The 20,957-nt window shown below is 46.1% G+C and overlaps 1 protein-coding gene across 6 annotated transcripts in view; it reads right to left on the bottom strand.

Annotated features, from left to right (window-relative positions):
- NTNG1 (netrin G1) overlaps positions 1-20,957 on the bottom strand; it is a 226,871-nt gene that overhangs the window by 199,750 nt on the left and 6,164 nt on the right. For all 6 annotated transcript variants that reach the window (XM_070396685.1, XM_070396686.1, XM_070396682.1 and 3 more), the window contains exon 2: positions 17,274-18,024. In XM_070396685.1, the coding sequence (XP_070252786.1) occupies positions 17,274-17,519 (246 nt within the window). In that variant the 5' untranslated portion in view covers positions 17,520-18,024. The remainder of the gene's footprint in view (positions 1-17,273; positions 18,025-20,957) is intronic.

The following is a 20,957-nucleotide window of genomic DNA, read 5'->3' as shown; positions in this document are numbered from 1 at the left end:
AGTTAAGCACATACACAATATGAAAAAAATAAAAATTGTTACTGGACATTTTGAAGCATCAATAACTCAGCCATTCATATTTTTAAATATTAAAAAGGGCACAGAGTTGGGTATTGACTTGAAATACAGAAAATGTCATGCAAAAAAAAAAATGTATCTGGTTTAGAACTGACAAAATAAGGCCATGGGCCTGCTTTCATAACATAGGGTTAGATTCCAACACAATGAAACTGTGTCTTATTAAAATGGGGGTCGGGACACTAAATATTAGTACATTGTGACACGTAATAAGGGTCCCATTATTAATCTCCTGTTCTTATTAAGGAATTCAAAAAATAGAAAAGGGAATTACGGGCCTACATATAATCTTTAATGTGAAAAATGGCTGCCTGAATTGGATGTGGGGGTCAGCAATGGTAGCCTGATAAATTATAATGAGTTTTCTAAACCGGACCTATATAATAGTTGCTTTTAACACAAAACAAATGATACCAAATGCCACATCCAATTAATTCATTTGCCACTGGTTTTGATTATCAGCATCAATAATTATGTTCAGTGTGCATCTGGCCATTAACCTTAATGATACTATAGCTGCCACTTAAATAATTAGTTTTTTGGTAGTAACATCAGCAACAATAATTTTTTGCCTATAATTGGTTGATTTGTCATTAAGACTGCTAATTACAATTATCCTATGAAATCATCATCCACCAGCAGACCACAAAGATAAATAAAATATTTCCTGGGTACCAACACTTGTCAACCCCTTTAATTTTGAAGTATGACATAGACATGGCCCAAGAAAAACAGAAATAATTTATTCGTCTTCCTTTGGCTCCAACACACTTGTAGTTTCACTCCCTCGGGGTCTGAAACTAAACCTTTACATAAAAAAACCTAAATAGCCAATCCATTTTGAAAATGGTTTTCTTAGACTTCCCAAAGAACAGATACGATAGTCTTTTTGGTGTATCAACTCACTTGGCTACAGCCATTCGATACTCAAACACTAATCTAGGTGTAGGTATTTTACAGATGTGATTAAAGTCCATAATCAGTTGAGTCTTAAGTAAGAAAGGTTCTCCTGGGTAATCTAGGTGGACCTGACTTAATCAGGGGAAAGGTCTCAAGAGCAGAGCCAAGGCTTCCCTAAAGAAGAAGTTCTGTGGAGAGCAGTTTGAGGTCATGCCTAAGGGATCCAGTCTGCCCTTGACAGCCCCCCTTACCATTTTGGACCTGCCTAGCCAGAATCCAGAATCCCAGAAGCGACTTCCATGACATACATCTCTTAATATACATCTCCTGCTATTGCTGCTTCTCTGGTAGAACCATATATGATACAGCAGGCTGCAAGGTGGCTTGGGTGTTGTATCAGAGACAATGGAACATAGAAAGTATGCCTTGTTCTCATACAGGTAACTCACCATTTAAACTTGCATCATCAGATAGCCATTCACTTCTTTGTGAGAGGCTATAAGACCGCAGATATCTATGGAAGAGGTCACAGCATACACGATTCCTACCAAGGCCTTCACCATTAGAGGTGCCCTCCTCCTGCTGGAGCCCCCGAGAGGGTGGGAGCTGGAAGAAGAGCTGTGAAGGCTGGGGATGAGTAAGCAGCAGATGGAAGGGTTGCTGCCTCACAGCTTGGCAAGGGCCAGTCGGGCAGAACTGGCACTTTCCATCCTAATCTCTCTGGATTCCTGCTCAGTTAGGAGCGTGTCTTCTCCCTGGCGATGCACAGCCATAGGATTTCCTTGGCTGAAGGACAGTTCCCACCATGCATCAGGCAGCTCTGAATAGGCCCTAGCAGGTTTGGCTCGGTGGAAAGAGTGTCAGCCTGCACCCTGAAGGGTCCCGGGTTCCATTCCAGTCAAGGGCATGTACCTCGGTCACAGGCTCCATGGCCACCAATTGATGTGTCTCTCACATCAATGTTTCTCTGTCTCTCCCTCTCCCTTCCACTCTCTCTAAAAGTCAATGGAAAAATGTCCTCAGGGGAGGATTAACACACACAAAAAAGAAGCTCTGAAATACTTTCTTGCTGCTCTTTTAAAAACATTTCTTGCCACTCCTTATGTTACACTCAAGAAACAGAATTTAAGAGAGTGATTGCAGGGCCTGACGGGGATGGGTGGAGGTGGGAGGGAGCATAGAGGGGCTACGGTGATGGAAAAAATAAAAGTAATTTTAAAACAAATAAGCAAACGAAAAGAAAACAGAGTTTGATACATAGACTACAGAGTCGAGTGATTCATGCGCAGGGTAACTGTTGGAAATGGCTAGTTTTATTGTCACTGTACCAATAAAAGCAGGTACAGTTTGGGCAGGAAAAGGAGGCTAGCCAGCCTTTAGAGGACGTAGTGATGGTTTGGGCAAATTTCAGTGTCAAAAACATGGTGCGTATCTGAAATGGGTCAATTTGATCCATTTTTTAGAATGTCATGCGATCACAGAAAATATCCAGTAACCTCACGATATTGCTGTAGATTTTGTTGCTGGTGGTTTCTCTGAGTCAGCCCTCTATGGTCTAGAGCAGGGGTGGGGAACACCCGGCCCCAGGGCCATAGAAGGCCCCTGAAATCATTCGGGCTGGCCCTGCCAAGGCATTAGGGGTGAGTTCATTAAATGTTTGACCAGCTGATAATTTTCTATGGCCCAGGAATGATGTTATAAATACCCACATGGCCCCTGGCAGAAGGAAGGTTCCCCACCCCTGGTCTAGAGACAGACAGACCTGTTCTGAGATTGGAGGATTCCGCCAAACAGCAGAGAGATCAAAGTCATTGCCATAGACATGAAAACAAAGTTTTTGTGTTCGTCCTGGATGCGATTCAAAAGACACTTATTTTAAAATAGATTTACTACTGGGCTTATTGTGTTGACCTTCGCAAGTGTCACCCCAGAGTCATTCCCCTAATAGTCTCCTCCGGGGAGCGGAGATGCCCAGGAGCAGGCACAAACCAGAAGCACGCTGTCAAGTGAAAGATATTGCACATTTCTACGGAGACAGAGAAAAAAATCTCCAGAATATTAAAAAGAGAAATAATAAGATCTGCACCTCAGCAAAAGACTCTCCTGGACAAGGTGCCTCATTTCACAGATTAGCAACTACTTAATCATAAACATTCAGGTATAGCTCCTGGGAATGACTGCCATCAGCATCTCCCTGGGCATTCTTCTGAAATGGGAACGACAGTGCTACCCAGGGCTTCCTAGGACCATCGTGGCCGCCCCTTAAGGAAAAGCTGGAAGGAAAAGGCGGAGGAGGCCCCCCATGAGAACCGCCTTGCCCATTCCAGACCTCAGCCACATGATTACCTCCCAGTTTCACCACAGAACCCCCATTAGTCACACTCGGGATTGCAGGCTGCTTTTCCTCCGAAGATCTCCCAGGTTCTTTCTACTCTCAATTTGCCAACAGCTCGATGCCTCTGATCCTACGAGCCCCGAGGAGTCTGTGCCGGGTCATTTCTGTGGGAACCTCTCATAGCCTGGTGACAGCCCGAGCTAAGGGATCAATGATGTTCCTAACTAACGGAAGACATACACAGGGAAAGAGAAGAGGGTAGCTCTGAAAACGATTGTAAAATCAAGGACTCGATACGTGTTTACTGAATCTCCAGGTCATCTGTTAAGGACCTGTGGCCGGTGGTCACCGAGCTCACAAGCAAAGAGGTAATGAGAATCTTAGTACCTTTACACAGCCCCTCCCCACCTGCACAGAACTCTGCCGTTTCTCAAGGACCTTCACCCAATGCTATGCTTACTGATGGAGGGGCCGGCGATGGGAGACCAGGCCTCCTCTGAGAAGTGATGTTCCGGGGAAACAGACAGCTGAGCAGAATTCAGATGAACCCACGAGGGCACAGTCATCACACTGATGACCGCCGAGCTGGGTCCCCCAGAGGGAATTCTTTTCTAAGGAAAGTGAAAGACGATGATGGTCCCTTAAGCTGGGACGTCCTTGTCTTTCTTCCTGAATCTCAGGGCAGTTCCCTCTTCCCCCAGAGCTCAGCTCAAAGGCCGCTCCAGTGGCACCGCCATCGGTCCTCTGAGTTTGCAGTGACTCCCTCCCCTCTGCGCCCCCGTCTCTGCCTATGGAGCCCGGGCAGCGAGTTAATTTCCTCTTCTTTGTACACGGTTTACTTTACAAAGCTCCTTGAGGGCAGGGGCTCGCCGGGCATGCTCACCTCCCATGAAGCTCGCAGAGCAGGGCTCCATGGAGCGAGGCATTACATAAGCGCCCCCGGAACTGGACTAACCGAGGGAGCACCACCAAGTTAAAGGACTACATACTCCCAGGAACTAACTACCCCCAGGGTCACCTTCCGCCAGGTTCTGCCGGCGGTTACTCTGCTATCTCAGATGATGGCAGAGACAGTGCGAAGGAGAACTCAGGTGGCAGGAGAGGTCAGTGAGGGACAGTTATGCAAATAAGAGAGCAAAAGTGGAGACAGCAGAGATGCAGGAAAGCGGACTTCTAGAAAGATCCTTCACTCCACACTGGCACCCAGGGCTCACTGTGTGCCAGGTGTGACACTACTGCTGCGGATGTAACAGCGGACCAGGCTCTGCCCCTGCCTCCAGCAGCTCCTTCAGCAGCTCCTCCTCAGCCTGGGAGGCAGACAGGTGACTGACAATTCCCCGCTGGAGTGCCTCCTGTATGGTGAAGGGCAGCTTCCAACCATGGCTGGGCAGTTGCCGTCTAAGAAATCTTGTTTTGCGGTCACATCCCCAGTAGGAGGTGTGCAGGAAGCAGCTGATTGATGTTTCTCTCTCATCAATGTTTCTAACTCTCTATCCCTCTCTCTTCATCTCTGTAAAAAATCAATAAAATATATTTAAAAAACAAAACAAATCTTGTTTCTTTTTTCAAAATTGCATTGAAAAAGCTGTGGGGCTAGACACAGTGGAATAGTACTCAGCCATACAAAAGAATGAATCTTACCACTTTCAACAGCCTGGCTGGGCCTAGGGGGCATTATGCTAAGGGAAATAAGCCCACCGAGAAAGACAGGTACTGAGAGATCTTATTTATATGTGGAATCTAAAGAACAAAATAAAGGAACAGACAAAACAGAAACAGAATCACAGAGAGTAGACTGATGGTTGCCAGAGGGGCAGGGGGTTAGAGAGAGTGAGTGAGAAAGGCATGGGGATTGAGAAGGATAGACTGGCAGTTACAGAATAGTCACAGGATGTACAGTACAGCCCAGGGAATACAGTCAATGATGTTGTGATAATTATGCACAGTGCCAGCTGGGTATTGGAAGTATCAGGGGGATCTCTGTGTGAAGCGGTCCAGCCTGCTGTCTCCTCTCCCAGCTCTGACGCAAGGCTACCCTTCTGGGAGGGAAACGGAGTCTCTTGCTAACTCTCTCAGTCGCCCTGAGGAGACAACTTGTACGCTGCCTTCATGGAACACACTGTATCCAAATATCACGTGAACGAAAAAATGGGAGCGAGTCAGGCCTGTGGATGGGAGGGTTCACCTGCAGGGCTCTGCTGTGCGGATCAGAAGGCCTGGATGCCTTTGAGAAAAGGGATAATATTGCGGCCAGAGAACTCGATTTCAGACCCAGGCTTTCCATTTCCCACACCTGAACTTCCCTCCCACTTCTAAGCCTCCACGAGAGCCAAGCCATGGAGCCCATTACGATATTTGCTTAACAAAATGAGCTTTTACTCATTTTCGTATAGGCATTCATTTTGTTAGCATTTGTTTTGGAGTCAAGATGTTGTTGTCATGCAGCTGTCGAAACACTGACCCGTGCATTATCATCTCGGTGCGAATGCCACTGTGGCCAGGAATCCTTTCAATCCTGTGCTATTTAGAAGACATTTCATTTCCTTTAAAACAGCCAATGTGGGATGATTTTGATGTTAAATGCTGGCTTGAAGCCAGAGCCTCCTCAGCACTTAGTCATTAGCTATTAGGGAGGGGCAGACAGTCCACAGAACGGACAACTAAAGGGAAAACATGAAGAGGGTCCCTTCAAAGCAGAACTTGAGACTCAGAAGGACTACAGCTTCTTAGCAACGAAGATGATGTTCACAGAGATGAAGGCGATTCCTATCCACTGAGCCCTGCCTGGGGGCCAGGCCCTGTGCCAGGGTAGCATTGCCTTATTTTTCCTGGGAGGAAAGAAGTGACATCACTTCAGTTGGAACTCCAACCTTCCAATTTGTTGGAATCCAAATCTCATATCCCTAACGGCATGCCCTTTCCCAGTTAGACAAATCCACTTCTGACGGACCCAGTCCCAGTATCCTGGAAATTTCCTACCAAGAAGGGGCGATGAATTGGCCCTTTTTGAGGAGGGTATAAAGAGGTGGATGCCTAGTGTTGCTACTCCTAAAACAGTCCTAATTTGCCCGAACTAACAAGCCAGTGTACACGATGTGTACTGCTCTGCCTACCCTGTCGGTCTCAATGGGAAGTTCCCGGCTCTGGTTTTCATCGGGAAGGGAACCCACCGCTCACTGTCTAAGGTTATCCCAGCTACTCAGCACCCGCAGGTCCCATCACAGGGCCGAGCCACTCCGCTGATGGATGAGGCAATATTTCGGTGTCACCTTGCAAAGTAAGCAAGGAGACTCCAGTTTATAAGCGCCATTGGGCGATTGTCATAGTCCGGTAAGGAAGACAGCGGTTTGCGGGGAGGGAAATTACATACAACTAAATACTAAAGACAAGACAATTTGGAAAGCTGTGGCTTTTGTGTAAGTTGTGCAGGTCAAAGCATATCTTTCAATCCAGGTGGCCAGAGGCAAGATGCCGCTCTTAAAATGTGTCGCCCTCCGTGCAAAGGGCTAGTTTTAGCTCAAGATCTCTTTCTCTGAATTCCGTGTTTCTTCCTGTTGATTCACCGTGATGAGCTTTTACTAGTGATGCTCAAACAATTTCCAAGTGACTTACTATTAAATAACTAAAACAGAGGTGAGTGAGATTTAATTAAAGAAAGAGTTACGGAGAATTCCTAGATTTTTCATCTTGAGCAACTAAGTAAATATAAACGAATGTTTACAGAAATGAAAAAGACTAAGAGTTGAGGCAAAGAAATGAAAGAGTTTCATAATAAACGTGAAAAGTTAAAAATGCCCACTGGCCCTCCCAGGGGAGATAGCTGGGGGGGCAGGTGGCTGTATGGTTCACAGTGGTTATTGATATGGGAAAACTAAAAAAATCGCAAGTACCCCACTAATGACCTTTTGCAGCACCTCCCCACAGGAACATAATTTTTTAAAATATATTTTATTGATTTTTTACAGAGAGGAAGGGAGAGGGATAGAGAGTTAGAAACATCGATGAGAGAGAAACATCGATCCGCTGCCTCCTGCACATCTCCCACTGGGGATGTGCCCGCAACCAAGGTACATGCCCTTGACTGGAATCGAACCTGGGACCCTTCAGTCCGCAGGCCGACGCTCTGTCCACTGAGCCGAACCGGTTAGGGCCATAATTTTTTTTTAGCTAGCCAACAGTCGCTGACTTCCTGTTCTGGCTTGCGCTGGTGAGCACAATATGCATTCCGGTCTCTGTGAGTTCTAACAGCTTATTTCCATTTATGTGAGCACGTTAATGGGAAAGAAAGCAGGAGTGGAAACAAACACTGCTGATTGGCTCTCTTTCCCGGAATGAAGATTCATCACAGAATGTGGATTCCCAACATTCCCGGCCCTCTGTTTACAGAATCCAATTTCCCGGAGTTATTTCAGATAAAAGGCTTTTTAAATAACAAAATCACAGCATTGCAGCTCAGAGTCCAAATCATGACTGTGATTTTTTTAAAAAGGTTTTCTTGCGATGGTTTTAGCCCACATGCAACAAATTGAATTAGGGGAGAGTTTACCGCACAGGGACACGCGTGTCAGACGGCTTTACAGCCTGTTCCCCCCAGTTAGTGGGAAAAGTTACTTCATCTCATGCCTCCATTGCTTCGCCCCTCATTAAATGGGATCATGACAGGACCGAGGATTAGATCAACCAACGAAGGCCAAGCATTTAGTACAGTGCATGGCACCATGCAAGGTCTTGAGAAATATCAGCTACAAATGTGCTTTGTAAAAAAATACTGCCTGCCCTGGCTGGTTTGGCTCAATGGATAGAGCACTGGCCTGTGGACTGAAGGGTCCCAGGTTCGATTCCAGTCAAGGGCACATGCCCGGGTTGTGGGTTTAATCCCCAGTTGGGGGCGAGAAGGAGGCAGCCAAGCAATGATTCTCTCATTATTGACATTTCTATCTCTCTCCCACTGGCCTTCCTTTCTGAAATCAATAAAAATATAGTTTTAAAAAGTATGTCCCAAGTTCAATTCAACAACACGCAGTGAGTTCCGCTTCCCACTTGCTCCGCACTATTGAGGCCGCCACCCCTGTGGGTGGGTGGGGCACAGAGCACAATTCTGCACTACATGGAGGAGGCATTGGTGAGAGAACTCCAGGCGTCACCCACCTCCAGTGAACTCACCGGCCACCAGCTCGGTTTCTACGTCTCGCACTCACCCCCTTCCGCGCCTTGTGCTGGCCACACACATGGGCCTGTCCTCTCCCTGGAGAGAGTTGCCTGGGAGTGAATTAGATTTCCTCAGTTTACCTTTCCCAAGAAGGAAAGGGAGCAACAGGAATGAAACAGGAAGTTCCCGGTGAGGGTGAGAAATCACTGTTCAGATATGACCTGATGACCATGCCAGCCGCTGGGCCTCTGGGGACACCCACCACCTGGAACCAGAGGGCTGTTTGTTTGTCCCGAAGCCGCATGCAGCTCAATCCTCCATGTCATGTCTCGACATCAGTGTCAAGGTAGGTCAAGGGTGAACACCGATCGTGGTGTCTTCCTCAACTCACATCGCTAATGTTCACAGGATGGACACTGTGAATGTCTCTGCTCCCAGAAAGACGGGAAGAAACTTACAAGCTGCCAACCTCTTAGTCCTTTCCCGTCATCATGCGTGTGAAACAGCCTTCTTCATGTTCTCCTCTGGCGAGGAAAGGAGTTCTGAAATCTAAACATGGCACATGAACACCAGCCTGCCCCTTGGGCTGGTGAAGTAAAGCCGATGCAGGCAGATGCGCACCTGCTGCTGTAGACAGGTCGCACACTGTTAAAAAACATGTACTTTTTTTCACATATATAGATTCATAAACAGCATCTAGTTTTGACATGTTTTTCAGTGTGCAACTGCTTCCAAAGACTGATTCTATAATACATCATCTGTATATCGCCCACCACCCCAAGTCAGGTCTTCTGTCACCATGTATTTGCCCCCCTTTACCCTTTCCTACCCCCCACCGTCTTCCCTCGAATAACCATCATACTGTTGCCTGTGTCTATGAGGACTGGTTTCTTGTTTGTTCACTTGTAACTTTCAGTTTAATATCCCACATGTGAGTGGAATCATATGGTTCTTGACTTTTTCTTTCTGATTTATTTTGCTTAACGTGATATCCTCAAGATCCATTCGTGCTGTCGCAGATGGATAAATATTTTTTTAAATTTTTTTAAATATATTTTATTGATTTTTTTACAGAGAGGAAGGGAGAGGGATAGAGAGTTAGAAACATCGATGAGAGAGAAACATCGATTAGCTGCCTCCTGAATACCCCCTATTGGGGATGTGCCCGCAACCAAGGTACATGCCCTTGACCAGAATCGAACCTGGGACCCTTCAGTCCGCAGGCCGACACTCTATCCACTGAGCCAAACTGGTTAGGGCGGATAAATATTTTTAAAGCCTTCCATTAGAAAAGAAGGAAGTCCCTCTTATCTGCTCACAGTGCCAGAGCTCGGCGTACCTGCCTCTCCCATCTGTCTTTGGGGAACATCATCCTAAGCTGCCCCCGTGCATAGCTACATGTTTCTAGCCATCCCTTCATGTACAGAGGAAACCAACAAGCTTAGGTTCCTGATCACAGTTCTCAGGAAGGGAACAACACTCTGGAAAATCAATACTGTGTTCAATCACTTGCTCAATTAAAAACATGTTATTATTTATTTGTTGCCTGGGAGTGTGATACGTGCTCAGAGGTAGAAGAGCAACATAAGGTTTAGTCTGAGTTGTGTTCTCTGCATCAGAGACCTACATAACAGTGTGTCTCCAAAACAGAATGTTGAGATAAAAAGAGCAAGTTACACACGGATGTATACGGTATGCTTTGTCACATATTATCTCACTTAAAGAGTAGTGATCTAGTGAAAGAGTTTATCTACTCAGCATACTCCAGCATGTCCTACATTAAGAAAATATATATATATGTGTGTGTGTGTGTGTGTATGTATATGTATGTGTGTATATATATATATATATATATATATATATATATAATCAGGCTCTATGATTTTTTGCTCCTCTTTGGTCCTGCCAGATATAAGAAGTCATTCTACCATTAAACAGGCCACTTCACTGTCATTTAAATACTGTGTCCTGCCCACCTTGTTGTCTTTTTCAGACCCTGTTTAACATAAGACACTTGACTACCAGAGAGTATTTCCCAAGTGGCCCTTTGTTATGCAGCAAAATGATGTTCCGCCTTTAGGTTCTGAGAGCTGGTCTTCCTTCTGGCACACTCTGTTTTGTATTCATTTTGCTTCCGACTCTCCTGTACTTCCTTTGACTTCATTGGACTTGGATTCTCACCGCCGCCGCCAGGTTTTGCATGTGCTATATGCTCTGCGCACAGCACTGTGCACGCAGTCGTCTGGAATAACATCTGTGAGGCATGAGCCCAACCGGGAGAGACAAGGGCACTTGTGCACGTCGAGAACACTGTCTGGGAACAAGGTATCACATGGGTTGTTCCAGGTTTTGTTAGCACAGCCATTAGCTGTCTTTTTTTAATCAATAGTTTATTGATTTTTTTAGAGAGAGAAGAAGGGAGAAGAGAGAACTACCCATGTGACAGCACAACATCTATGGGCTGCCTCCTGCACGCCCCTACTGGGGGATCAAGCCCGCAATCCGGGCATGTGCTCTGACCAGGAATCGAACCAGCAACCTCTTGGTGCATGGGATGATGCCCAACCAACTGAGCCACACCAGCCAGGGCAGCACAGCCATAATCTTTATCAGCTCCCAAGGCCTTTCCCAGAAACCACACATTGTTATGCCAACGCAGCTTCAAGCCAAATCCAATGGTCCCCTTCCAATCACATCGCCAGGCCTAAGTCCCCTAGACATGCCATAGGGTCCTGATGGGAAGTAATGGGAAGAAAGGTTGCACACACCCAGAGTTAAAGATCAGGTGGGGTCCTTTGTACTTGATTCAATAGAGACTAAGGCGCTATTGCAGGCTCCTCACCAAGGAAATGCTTCAGATAGTGATAAATCAGAAAGATTGATCTCCACGGAACTTAATTCGCTGCAAACACGAATTAAACTTTTCTAAGAAAAAAGTCTAAATAATGAACTAATAACAATGGAGTGTTAATAATGAAAGAACTGAAGGTTTTTAAAAATTCCATTCTGGCATAATTAAGGGATAAATCAGTTCGAATGAAATATGTCGCTGTTATTAAAACTTCATTCATTTATTGAATTATGTTTCATGCGGACGGAGTGCATTTTTAAGATTATTCGATTATTATATAAGTCAATGTCATTTCCCCGTTTTGGGAAAATTGATATTAATGCCTTGTCATTGAAAATGTAACCGAGTTTATCAAATTAACTTCTCAAAGGCCACCTGATAGCCACCAGATGGCTTTCCTGAGCTGATGTCAAGCCATAAATGTAAGTTATGGAGACCCCTGAGACTCCACGCCCCCACTCCCTCATCCCACCGGGTTCCTTCGGAATCATAAAACTCGAAGGCTTGCCACCACTTTCATAAATCCCATTTAAACGTAATGAAATAGGCTCTATTCACCATGCTTACAATAATTAAAGCTTTTCCCCCCTTCTTAATAGGAGTCTATATAGAAACGGCACAATATAAAATGATCGTTCATACATGTGCAATGGCACTTGGATAAATGCCTATCAAGGTCCCCATTAGTAAATTTCCTAAAGAAAATCCATTTCCATTTCAAATCCTGACATTTTATTTAGAAAAATTATACCCCTTCTTTTCATTATTTCAGTAAACATAATGAGGGCATTGCTAACTACCCCTCCGAGTACCTTCTTTTCTGCATTTTTTTAGTAATCTGAGCCTCCTTGTAATTAAAGGCATGCTACATTAATGATGCCTAGCGTCTCCAAGGGGGATGCTTAATGTCCACCTCATAATATTATGCCAAAATTACACGCACAGAAGACTTCTTAATAATCTTTTGTTTCCTAATTTGGTTTTGATTGGCTCTGAAATCCATCGCCGCACCCAAAGGCCCTCGTTTCTCCAGGCCTCAGCACTTCTGAGCGGTAGATGGCACGGACGCCCAGGCCTCCTTCCGCCTGCAGCCCTCTTTTCAAAGCCTCTGTTGAACTTACCCAGGAATGAGCTGCAGGCTGGAGATCAGTGCAGATCATCTGGCCTGTGTGTGTAAGTCGCAGGGCTGTGGCGTGGTGCTCTGGCAGCTACATCTGTCCCAGCACAAAGAACAGCTCCGGGTTGTCCCTCAGCTTGGCTCCCAGGTTCATGCATGCCATTTGCTCTTTATGCACAAGGAATGAATGGCAGCGGCCGGAGGGGCGCCACCTGAAGCTTTTACGTGGCTCAGAGAAGGCTGTGACACAGACCAACATGGTAGCCCAGCCCGAGACAGGACGCTCAACCCTCTTCTGCCTTCAGATCCTTCCCCCTGAACAGAAACAGCTATTTTTTAGCCACCACCAACTTAAAAGAAATGTGTAATATTAAATTAAAAAGAAAATGTATGACCTCATCATGTACAATTCGTACATATAGGGTGTCCCAAGAAATGATACACATTTTGAATAATCATTCATTCCAATGGGTTAAATCCAAAACGAAAGCAACATCAATTAAGCTATCAGCTGTGAAGTGTGTATACATTTTGGGGGGACACCCTGTATATTCGTTTATACCTATATCTATGTACATCCCCCTATTCCATTATCCTGAGTAGAAATGGCAGAATTCTCCCATAAAACTAATGTTGAAAATGCTGGTCTTATAAATATACAACAACTTAAAATCACCAGACACCGAAGAGCGATTAAGTAGGTCAGCCAGGCTAATAAGCAGAGATCTGTTGTCCAATGGAATTACATGGTCCCTTTCTTCTTAAATGTCCCCTCTAAAGTAAGTGTGGCGTTCATGGATGACACAGGACGATGAAGCAAGTGCAAACAGCAGGTGCACAGACCCTTAATGCATTGCCAGTGAACTTGAGCCTCATAAAAAATAAATGGGCCATGGGAACGCTAGGGCACTTCTCTGACCGAACGTCCCCTTGGTGCTCAGCACTGCTGTGGTCACAGCTAATAGGGGTGTCACCGGCTGAGCAGGTGATTGCTGAAACCATTTTGCAGCAAACATTTGCATATAAGGGCTAAGCGGGCCTGTGGGCAGGTGGCAGGTCCCCTGATGTAATGGGCCATAATGACTCGGAGGGAGCAGGTAGGATGCGTGTGTCAAGGAGGGGAGAGCGTGACAGTTGAGACACAAATGACTCCGGAGTCCATCAGACCTGGGGCTAAGGAGCCCTCAGCGGGTCTGAGGTGACAGCATCCGGAGGCAGCCTGAGCGCCTGGGGTGGGGAGCCCGGACCTGCCCAGAGAACGCGCTTCCACACTGGGCCGTTGTCGCCGGCTTGGCTTACCACAGGCACACACACAGTCCCAAAGTCTGCATTCACAGGACGGGTGATTACATCCGTTATGCCAATCAAATGCATATTAAGGAGTCCAAACGCAGCCCCGATGGGTACAGTCTCACACGCCTTGCACTCTCCCTTGGAAATCGGTTCGGCTCATTGACAACCCACCAAGGCGTCCATGCAATGGCATCTAGTCCAATGTGGCCTTTTTAAGAGGCTGTCCTGTGGGGTTTCGTATGAGCATACAGAGCACACAGGCAAGTCCAGGGGATGACGTTCAGGGGCATCATTTGAATTCTGTTTTCCCCTTTGGTCTCTGACATCCCTTAGCCCAGGGGTCCTCAAACTACGGCCCGCGGGCCACATGCAAATACAAATATTGTATTTGTTCACGTTTTGTTTTTTTACTTCAAATAAGATATGTGCAGTGTGCATAGGAATGTGTTCATAGTTTTTTTAAACTATAGTCCGGCCCTCCAACGGTCTGAAGGGCAGTGAACTGGCCCCCCGTTTAAAAAGTTTGAGGACCCCTGCCTTAGCCAGTAGGCTGGTAAGCACTGGCTCGTTCAGGGCCGTAGACCCGTGGTTTCGCAAACCGCAGCTCGGGAGCCACATGCGGCTCTTTGACCCCTTGAGTGTGGCTCTTCCACAAAATACCACGTGTGGGCGCGCACATACAGTGCAATTGAAACTTCGTGGCCCATGCGCAGAAGTCAGTATTTTGTGGAAGAGCCGGTATTTTGTGGAAGAGCCACACTCAAGGGGTCAAGGAGCCACATGTGGCTCGCGAGCCGCGATTTGCCAAGCCGCAGTTTGCCGACCACTGCCGTAGACCATGTCCCTGTAGAAGGCAGGGAGAGAAGTTCTGTAACGTCCCCTTTCCCACCCGTGATGGGGGGAAGGGGCGTGCGGCAGACCCCCAAGCACACCTTTGGGCACAGGGACAGGAACAGGGCTGAGCAGGCATTCTCTGGCCAGAGGCTGAGAAGGGGAAGCCGCACATCACACAACCCATTGAACACATCACTCAGGGCCCGTGCACGTGGAAATACTCTCTGAACAAGGAGATGCGCTATTTTACTGAGACGTGTAAATTACTGAACGCGTCCAGAAGTGGCATGTTGTTACAAGGGCAGGAGAACCTATATACAGCGCTGGAGTGTTCTTAGTAATATGAAGAGCCTGGCCGGTATGGCTGAGTGGTGGAGAGTCGACCTATGAACCAGGACTCAATCCCCAGTAGGGAGCGTGCAGAAGACAGCCGATCAATGATTCTCTCTCATCATTGATGTTCCTATCTCTCCCTCCCTCAACCCTTCCTCTCTCTGAAATCAATTAAAAAAATACATTAAAAAATAAAAAATAATAATATGAAGAGCTGGCCCGGAACTCCTCTGTTCTGTAAGGAGTAAAAGATCATACAACCTATTACCTGCCTGCAATTTCCCCGCAGATTCGTGACCTTTCCTGAGAGATGATTAAAGGCCTTATATAAAGCCCACCACTCCCCTGCCCTTTTCACAGACTTACTGTAGTTTTGCAAATCTGTTTGAATGAACTCCTCTCCTGGAGGTCTCTGGTACCCAAGGGGAGACTTCTTTGCAAAGCGCATGCCTGCCCGCCTCCCAGGGAGCCAGGTCCTCCCTTTAAAATACTTAGTCTTCCTGGGGGACTTTAGTCATCTTGACACCTAATCGCCAAGCTCTTTCTCTCACTCCCCACAGAATCAGGTTTAGGTGATAATTCAAACCAGTCCCCAAAGGCACTTCTGAAAAATGGCAAGCCCTTAGCTTTTAGGTGCAAACACTCTTTATTGCTCATAATCCGTTTCCTGTTGCAAAACCTCTTCTGCTAGGTCTGGGATGATCTTATGCTAACCGGGGACTGTTAACAGATGCTCCTTTGATGAATCGTTTCACTCTCCTGAAAATGCCCGGCCAGGTTCCAGATAATAAAGCCAGGTAAGAACACTATTAAAATCTGCCATACACTTCTATCTGCTCCGTGAAAAATGGGATCGCGGTCCCTGGATGGAATGAAGACCACCTATGACACAAAAGCAATGGCCTCCACCGAATGAACAGGCTGCCTGAATTCCTTAGCACATTCACGTACATCACCGCAATCACCAAGCTCTTCTACTCATACCTTAGAGGTGTGTTGTCAGCAATGTCCCTGTGAAAATTCAGTGTGTCACACTCCAGGGTTACCTTTCCCATAGCATTTCCCTTCCCATCCAGAAAAGGTGTCCTACCCACCACGAAAACAATGAACTCTGTGACTCTGCTTATCCAAAGGACAGCCCGGGAGCTCCCCCAATAACATAGTTTCATCCAAAGCTGTCGACTTATAATGTTGGTGAGATGCCGGCGGAATTTGACTCTTGTTTCTACCAATTAGCCTTCGGGACACCTGGTTTTGTTACACGTTGTGTCTCTTAAAGTCGCAGAACCTAGCAACAAAGTTAAGTGAGGACTTGCTGTACCTCCAGCAGATATATTCCCTACATCCCAACGTTCAACTCTAAAACATCCATGGCAAACTGCAGCCCTTGAAGACAAGGGGCTGCAGGAACTGACAAGTAAGACTCCTCTGACTGGCTTATTTCGCTCAGCGTAATACTCTCTGGGTCCATCCATGCTGTTGCAAATGGTAAGATAAGTATCACATGATCTCACTCAGAGTTGGAATCTAATGAACAAAATAAACTGATGATCAAAATAGACCCAGAGACAGAAGCATGAACAGACTCTTGAACCTCAGAGGGAAGGCAGGGAGGGTGGGTGGGAAGAGATCAACCGATGAACTTGTATACATATATGCATAACCGATGGGCACAGGCAATGGGGTGGTGAGGGCCTGAGGGGGGGGGGGGGCGTGTAACAGGAGCGGGCTGGAAGAGGTTAATAGGGGGAAAAGGAGGACTTATGTAACACTTTCAACAATAAAAAGATAATAATAATAATAATAATAATAATAATAAAGATGCTGCTGGCAAAGCTCCCACAACACATTAGCCCCTCTCTCTGCCCCTGCTTCTCTTCTCTCTGGTCTCCTAACCAAAGAGTTCCACATTCCAGCAGTTTCCTGAGAAGGAAAAACATGACATCCACTCTAGCCTTGAGTTGTGAAAGCTGGGACTGGCCTGAAGTCCCCACAGGGAGGAACCTCTGCGGTGGAGGGTGGTTTGCCCATAGGTTTTCTCTGGACCCTATCATACCACATACAGCCTGATCAGATCCCCCCTCCAATCCGAAACTCAACTGCAGCTGGACGTGTCCTTTGACAACTTGTATGCAGTGGCCTTGTCTCCGTGAAACCTCTGGAAAGCGGAAGGTCATGTCCAGAGGCTCCAGCACACTGTCCCTGGTGGTCCCAGATGGGACTAGCCTGTACTGGGATGCAGCAAGCCTGCTGCCCTAATGGACCCCACCCACAGATCCAGCTTATCGATGGGTTGAGTCTTTGACTCACCACATTGGTAGTCACGCACCACAAGCCCCCACTGACTAGGAAACCTTCTATTCGAAGGGGTGGCCTCACTCACCATCGCACAGAATGTCTCGGGAGGGTCTCCGCATGTGATGTCGGGAGGGTCCAGCTTCACTTTCAGGTACTTGGTCATGTCCGTGGATTCCGGCTGACAGGCCATGTAATCCCACACTTTGCCTTCTTCCGTGTAGATCTGGGTCTTGCACACATCGTAATGTCCCCACACCAGGGGGTAGGGCTGCATCACCGACGACACTGTAACCCAGAGGGCGTGAATGGACAGGAATCTTGACAAATACATCTCTAAATTCTTGGCAATCTTGGCGGGAATTGGCGCAGGGTTGGCTTATCTGTGGCCCGTGTCTATTTTACACACACATGGATGTCTCCACGTAGGTAGGGCTGGATATATATATATAAAAAAAAGAGCATGAGACCTCAAAGTCAATGCCAAAACTGACCGTGAAGGGTTGAGATACTGGGCGCGCTCAGGGATCTGGAGGACTTTGGTGGAAAGCTAACATACTGGTGCAGTGGGTGTTAACAGCAGCCTGTGGGCTTGTTGATGTCCTAGAACATATCTACTCGATGGGTTCCAGTTGGTTTTTGTAAAAGATGTCCGGTTGATTCAGCAAAGGGGTGGCTCTCTGGCTGAGCACCCGATCACCCTTAGAGATCCCGGGTGTTCGCGGCCCACCAGGACTGCTGGGACACACTCAGGTGTCAATATCGGAAGCAAGAGGGTGAGTGTCTCTCACTGGTGTCTGTGTCCCGTCGATCATTCTCTTCTTCTGGCATCAACACCCCTGTAGAAACAATAATAAGAAGAGTTACTGCCCTTGAATCAATGAATTGCCAACTACAGGAAAGGTTGATAGTTGGGAGGTTGGATGCAACATAAAGCAAATGGGTGGGCTATGGGTCACCTTGACTCAGCTGCTGTGATGAAGTGAGCAGACCAGAGAAATCATTCCCACTGGGGGGGGGGGGGGGGGGGGGGGGGGATTTCAAACTCCTGCATGTCACCAAGACATGTGTGTAATGTGTGGTGTGTGTGTGTGTGTGTGTGTTCTGGGGGAGTTACAGGTTTTCACTTCAAAAACTTTATTTTCATCTTCACCAAACTGAGAGCAAGGAGCTGGCCTGAAGCATGTCTCACATGTGGGAGGGCTAGAAAATCTCCCAGAACAATGGGGGAAATGAGCACTTTTACCACAAAGACATGGAAGCTACCTGTATGCCTTTTATCTCTTGGCAAAGAGCCCCTAGAAATCTCCCAGTGCCTGCCTGGCAACCCACTTGGGTCCCCTCCCTGCAGCATGGAGCTTTGCTGAAAGAAACCTTTACTTTCTCTCATCTCTTTGTCCATGAACTCATTCTTCCATTTCACGAGACAACAGACTTGGACCCGAACAGAAATTTTGGATATCATCTTTGGAGGCCCCAGCGAGATCCTATGGAACGAATCCATCAAGCTGCAAGTGGTCATGAAAATGGAACCCCGAATGACAGCCCTTATGGTCTGTGGTTCCCTAGATCGCCCACCTCCGATGGAGCCCTAACAACTGTTGCCATCAACAAGGCCCCTTCCCAGTCAGAAGCAGAGTGGTCCTAGCCCAGCCGTGGGCAAACTACGGCCTGTTTGACATGAATAAAACTAAAAAAAAAAAGACCATACCCTTTTATGTAATGATGTTTACTTTGAATTTATATTAGTTCACACAAACACTCCATCCATGCTTTTGTTCCGGCCCTCCGGTCCAGTTTAAGAACCCATTGTGGCCCTCAAGTCAAAAAGTTTGCCCACCCCTGTTAGCCCCTCTTCCCTAACAGCAGTTAGGGATTCATAGCAGAAACCAGTAGATCAGCCACACCCTGTCCCTTATGAAATCACGAGAACAAAGGGCCTCCATCCCAGGATGAACACACAGGGCAGGGAAAATGAGCAGGAACTCAGGAATCCTGAAGTCTAAAATGTATGAATGTTGCTAGGGCCAAATTTTTTGAACCAACTAATGGGAAGTTAGCAGGGCACATATTGACCCCTAGTCAAAAGAACTGTCCCAGCAGCCCGTGTGGGTCCCCTCCCTGTAGCAGGGAGCTTTTCTGTAATAAACCTTTACTTTCACTCAAAGGGGGAAAAAAATATTTTATACACACACACACACACACATACACACACCAATTGCTTGTACATTTCTCAGCTTTTGTGAGCTGGAGTGAAAACTGGCTTTGTTCACACTAGCCTGCCCCTTTAGAGTTGCCCATGAGGTTGAGAGAATTTAGCATCTTCTTGTTCAGTTGCATTTAGTCATAAAGATAATAACTCTGAAAAAAAAAAAAAAGATTCAAAATAAAACCAAAGGAGAAAATTTTCCTTTCCTCAGAATTCTCTATTCTCTCGCATCTTTTTACAGACATGACATCCGCATCTGTAGTTACTTTCTGCGACAGAGAGAATTTGTCCCAAAGGCGAATATTATACGCTGCTTTAAAACAAAAAAGCTCGGTAGTAAAACGCACAATTTAAAATGCACATTTAAAAATAGCTGAGGGTGACTTAACAGGCCGTGAAGCAGAATAATATGGCACTAATTCTAAGAGAAAATAAAAATGACTGTTGCAAAATACTCTTGCTTAACTGATCTTGCAGCCTCCATAGCTACGGGTATAAGTCATTGGTGGGTTGAACTGGCAACTTTTCTCTTTGCGGATCACGGCCCATATGTAAACAAATGATAAAAGTTGGATTCCAGGTTTCAAAGCATGTATTTGCTTAATTAGTTGGTCCATGTTGTCAGAGTCCCAATCATTATTTTCGAAATCACTGAAAAAGGGCAAAAAGCCCAGAGTTCCAGAAAACAGCCTCGGAGACCCTCGGAGTGACATGGAGCAGGTTCACTATGGGCGTTGCCTATCTTCAAACAACCTCATAAAAGGAACCCGCTGTATTTTAATAACGCACCATCTTAAAATGAACGGAGCCACAGAAACCATGAAATGCCAGCAGATGGCTGAATTGTGTTTCCATAGCAAAGTAATTTATAATAATTGCTTTATGGATGCAAGCACCATTTTCATTATATCCCATTCATAAAATGTTATCATACAGCTGCAAATTGTGATATTTCCTATTAGGAAAAGTTGAACAGTGGAGTTCCTGGGAAGCAATAATTAGCAGTTTGTCTAAGCATGGATCAACTACCCATTTGAATCTGCCTCCTCCTTGTAACGGAAAGACTACACTGTGTGTTGAGCACGATTGGAAATCTTAAGCTGAAAAGGAAAACATCCCTGAGGAACATGTGGTGTGGCTACTACAGTTTTCTATTTTGTGTGTGTGTGTGTGTGTGTGTGTGTGTGTGTGTGTCAGATTCACTAGTAGATGTGAAGTTGATATTTTTGAAAACATCCACCACTGTGACAAGTAATGATCTGAAGAGGTGTTAAAATAGTATAAATGCACATTTTCCAGATGATGTTTCAACAGTGTTTGCTGGTTTATTATAACCAGAACCAACACTTTCATGGTGTGTGTGTGTGGAGTGTTACAACAGAAGCACTACGGTAGAAAATCCACTCGACCAGAAATTCACTGCAATTCTTAGTGTCAAATGCACAGCAACTTATTTATCAAGGACCATATGTTCTTGAAAACCTGACCTGGGTGGCAATGACTCTGAAGTGACTAAGCACTAGGAGCTAATTCTTAATATTCTTTCAAAAATATGACCCCACC

The sequence above is a fragment of the Myotis yumanensis genome, unplaced genomic scaffold (assembly GCF_028538775.1).
Source record: "Myotis yumanensis isolate MYYU_CA2020_CCGP unplaced genomic scaffold, mMyoYum1.0.hap1 SCAF_17, whole genome shotgun sequence".
NCBI classification, from domain to species: domain Eukaryota; kingdom Metazoa; phylum Chordata; class Mammalia; order Chiroptera; family Vespertilionidae; genus Myotis; species Myotis yumanensis.
Note: the sequence above shows the minus strand (reverse complement) of the source record. Positions and strands in the feature narration are given on the sequence as shown.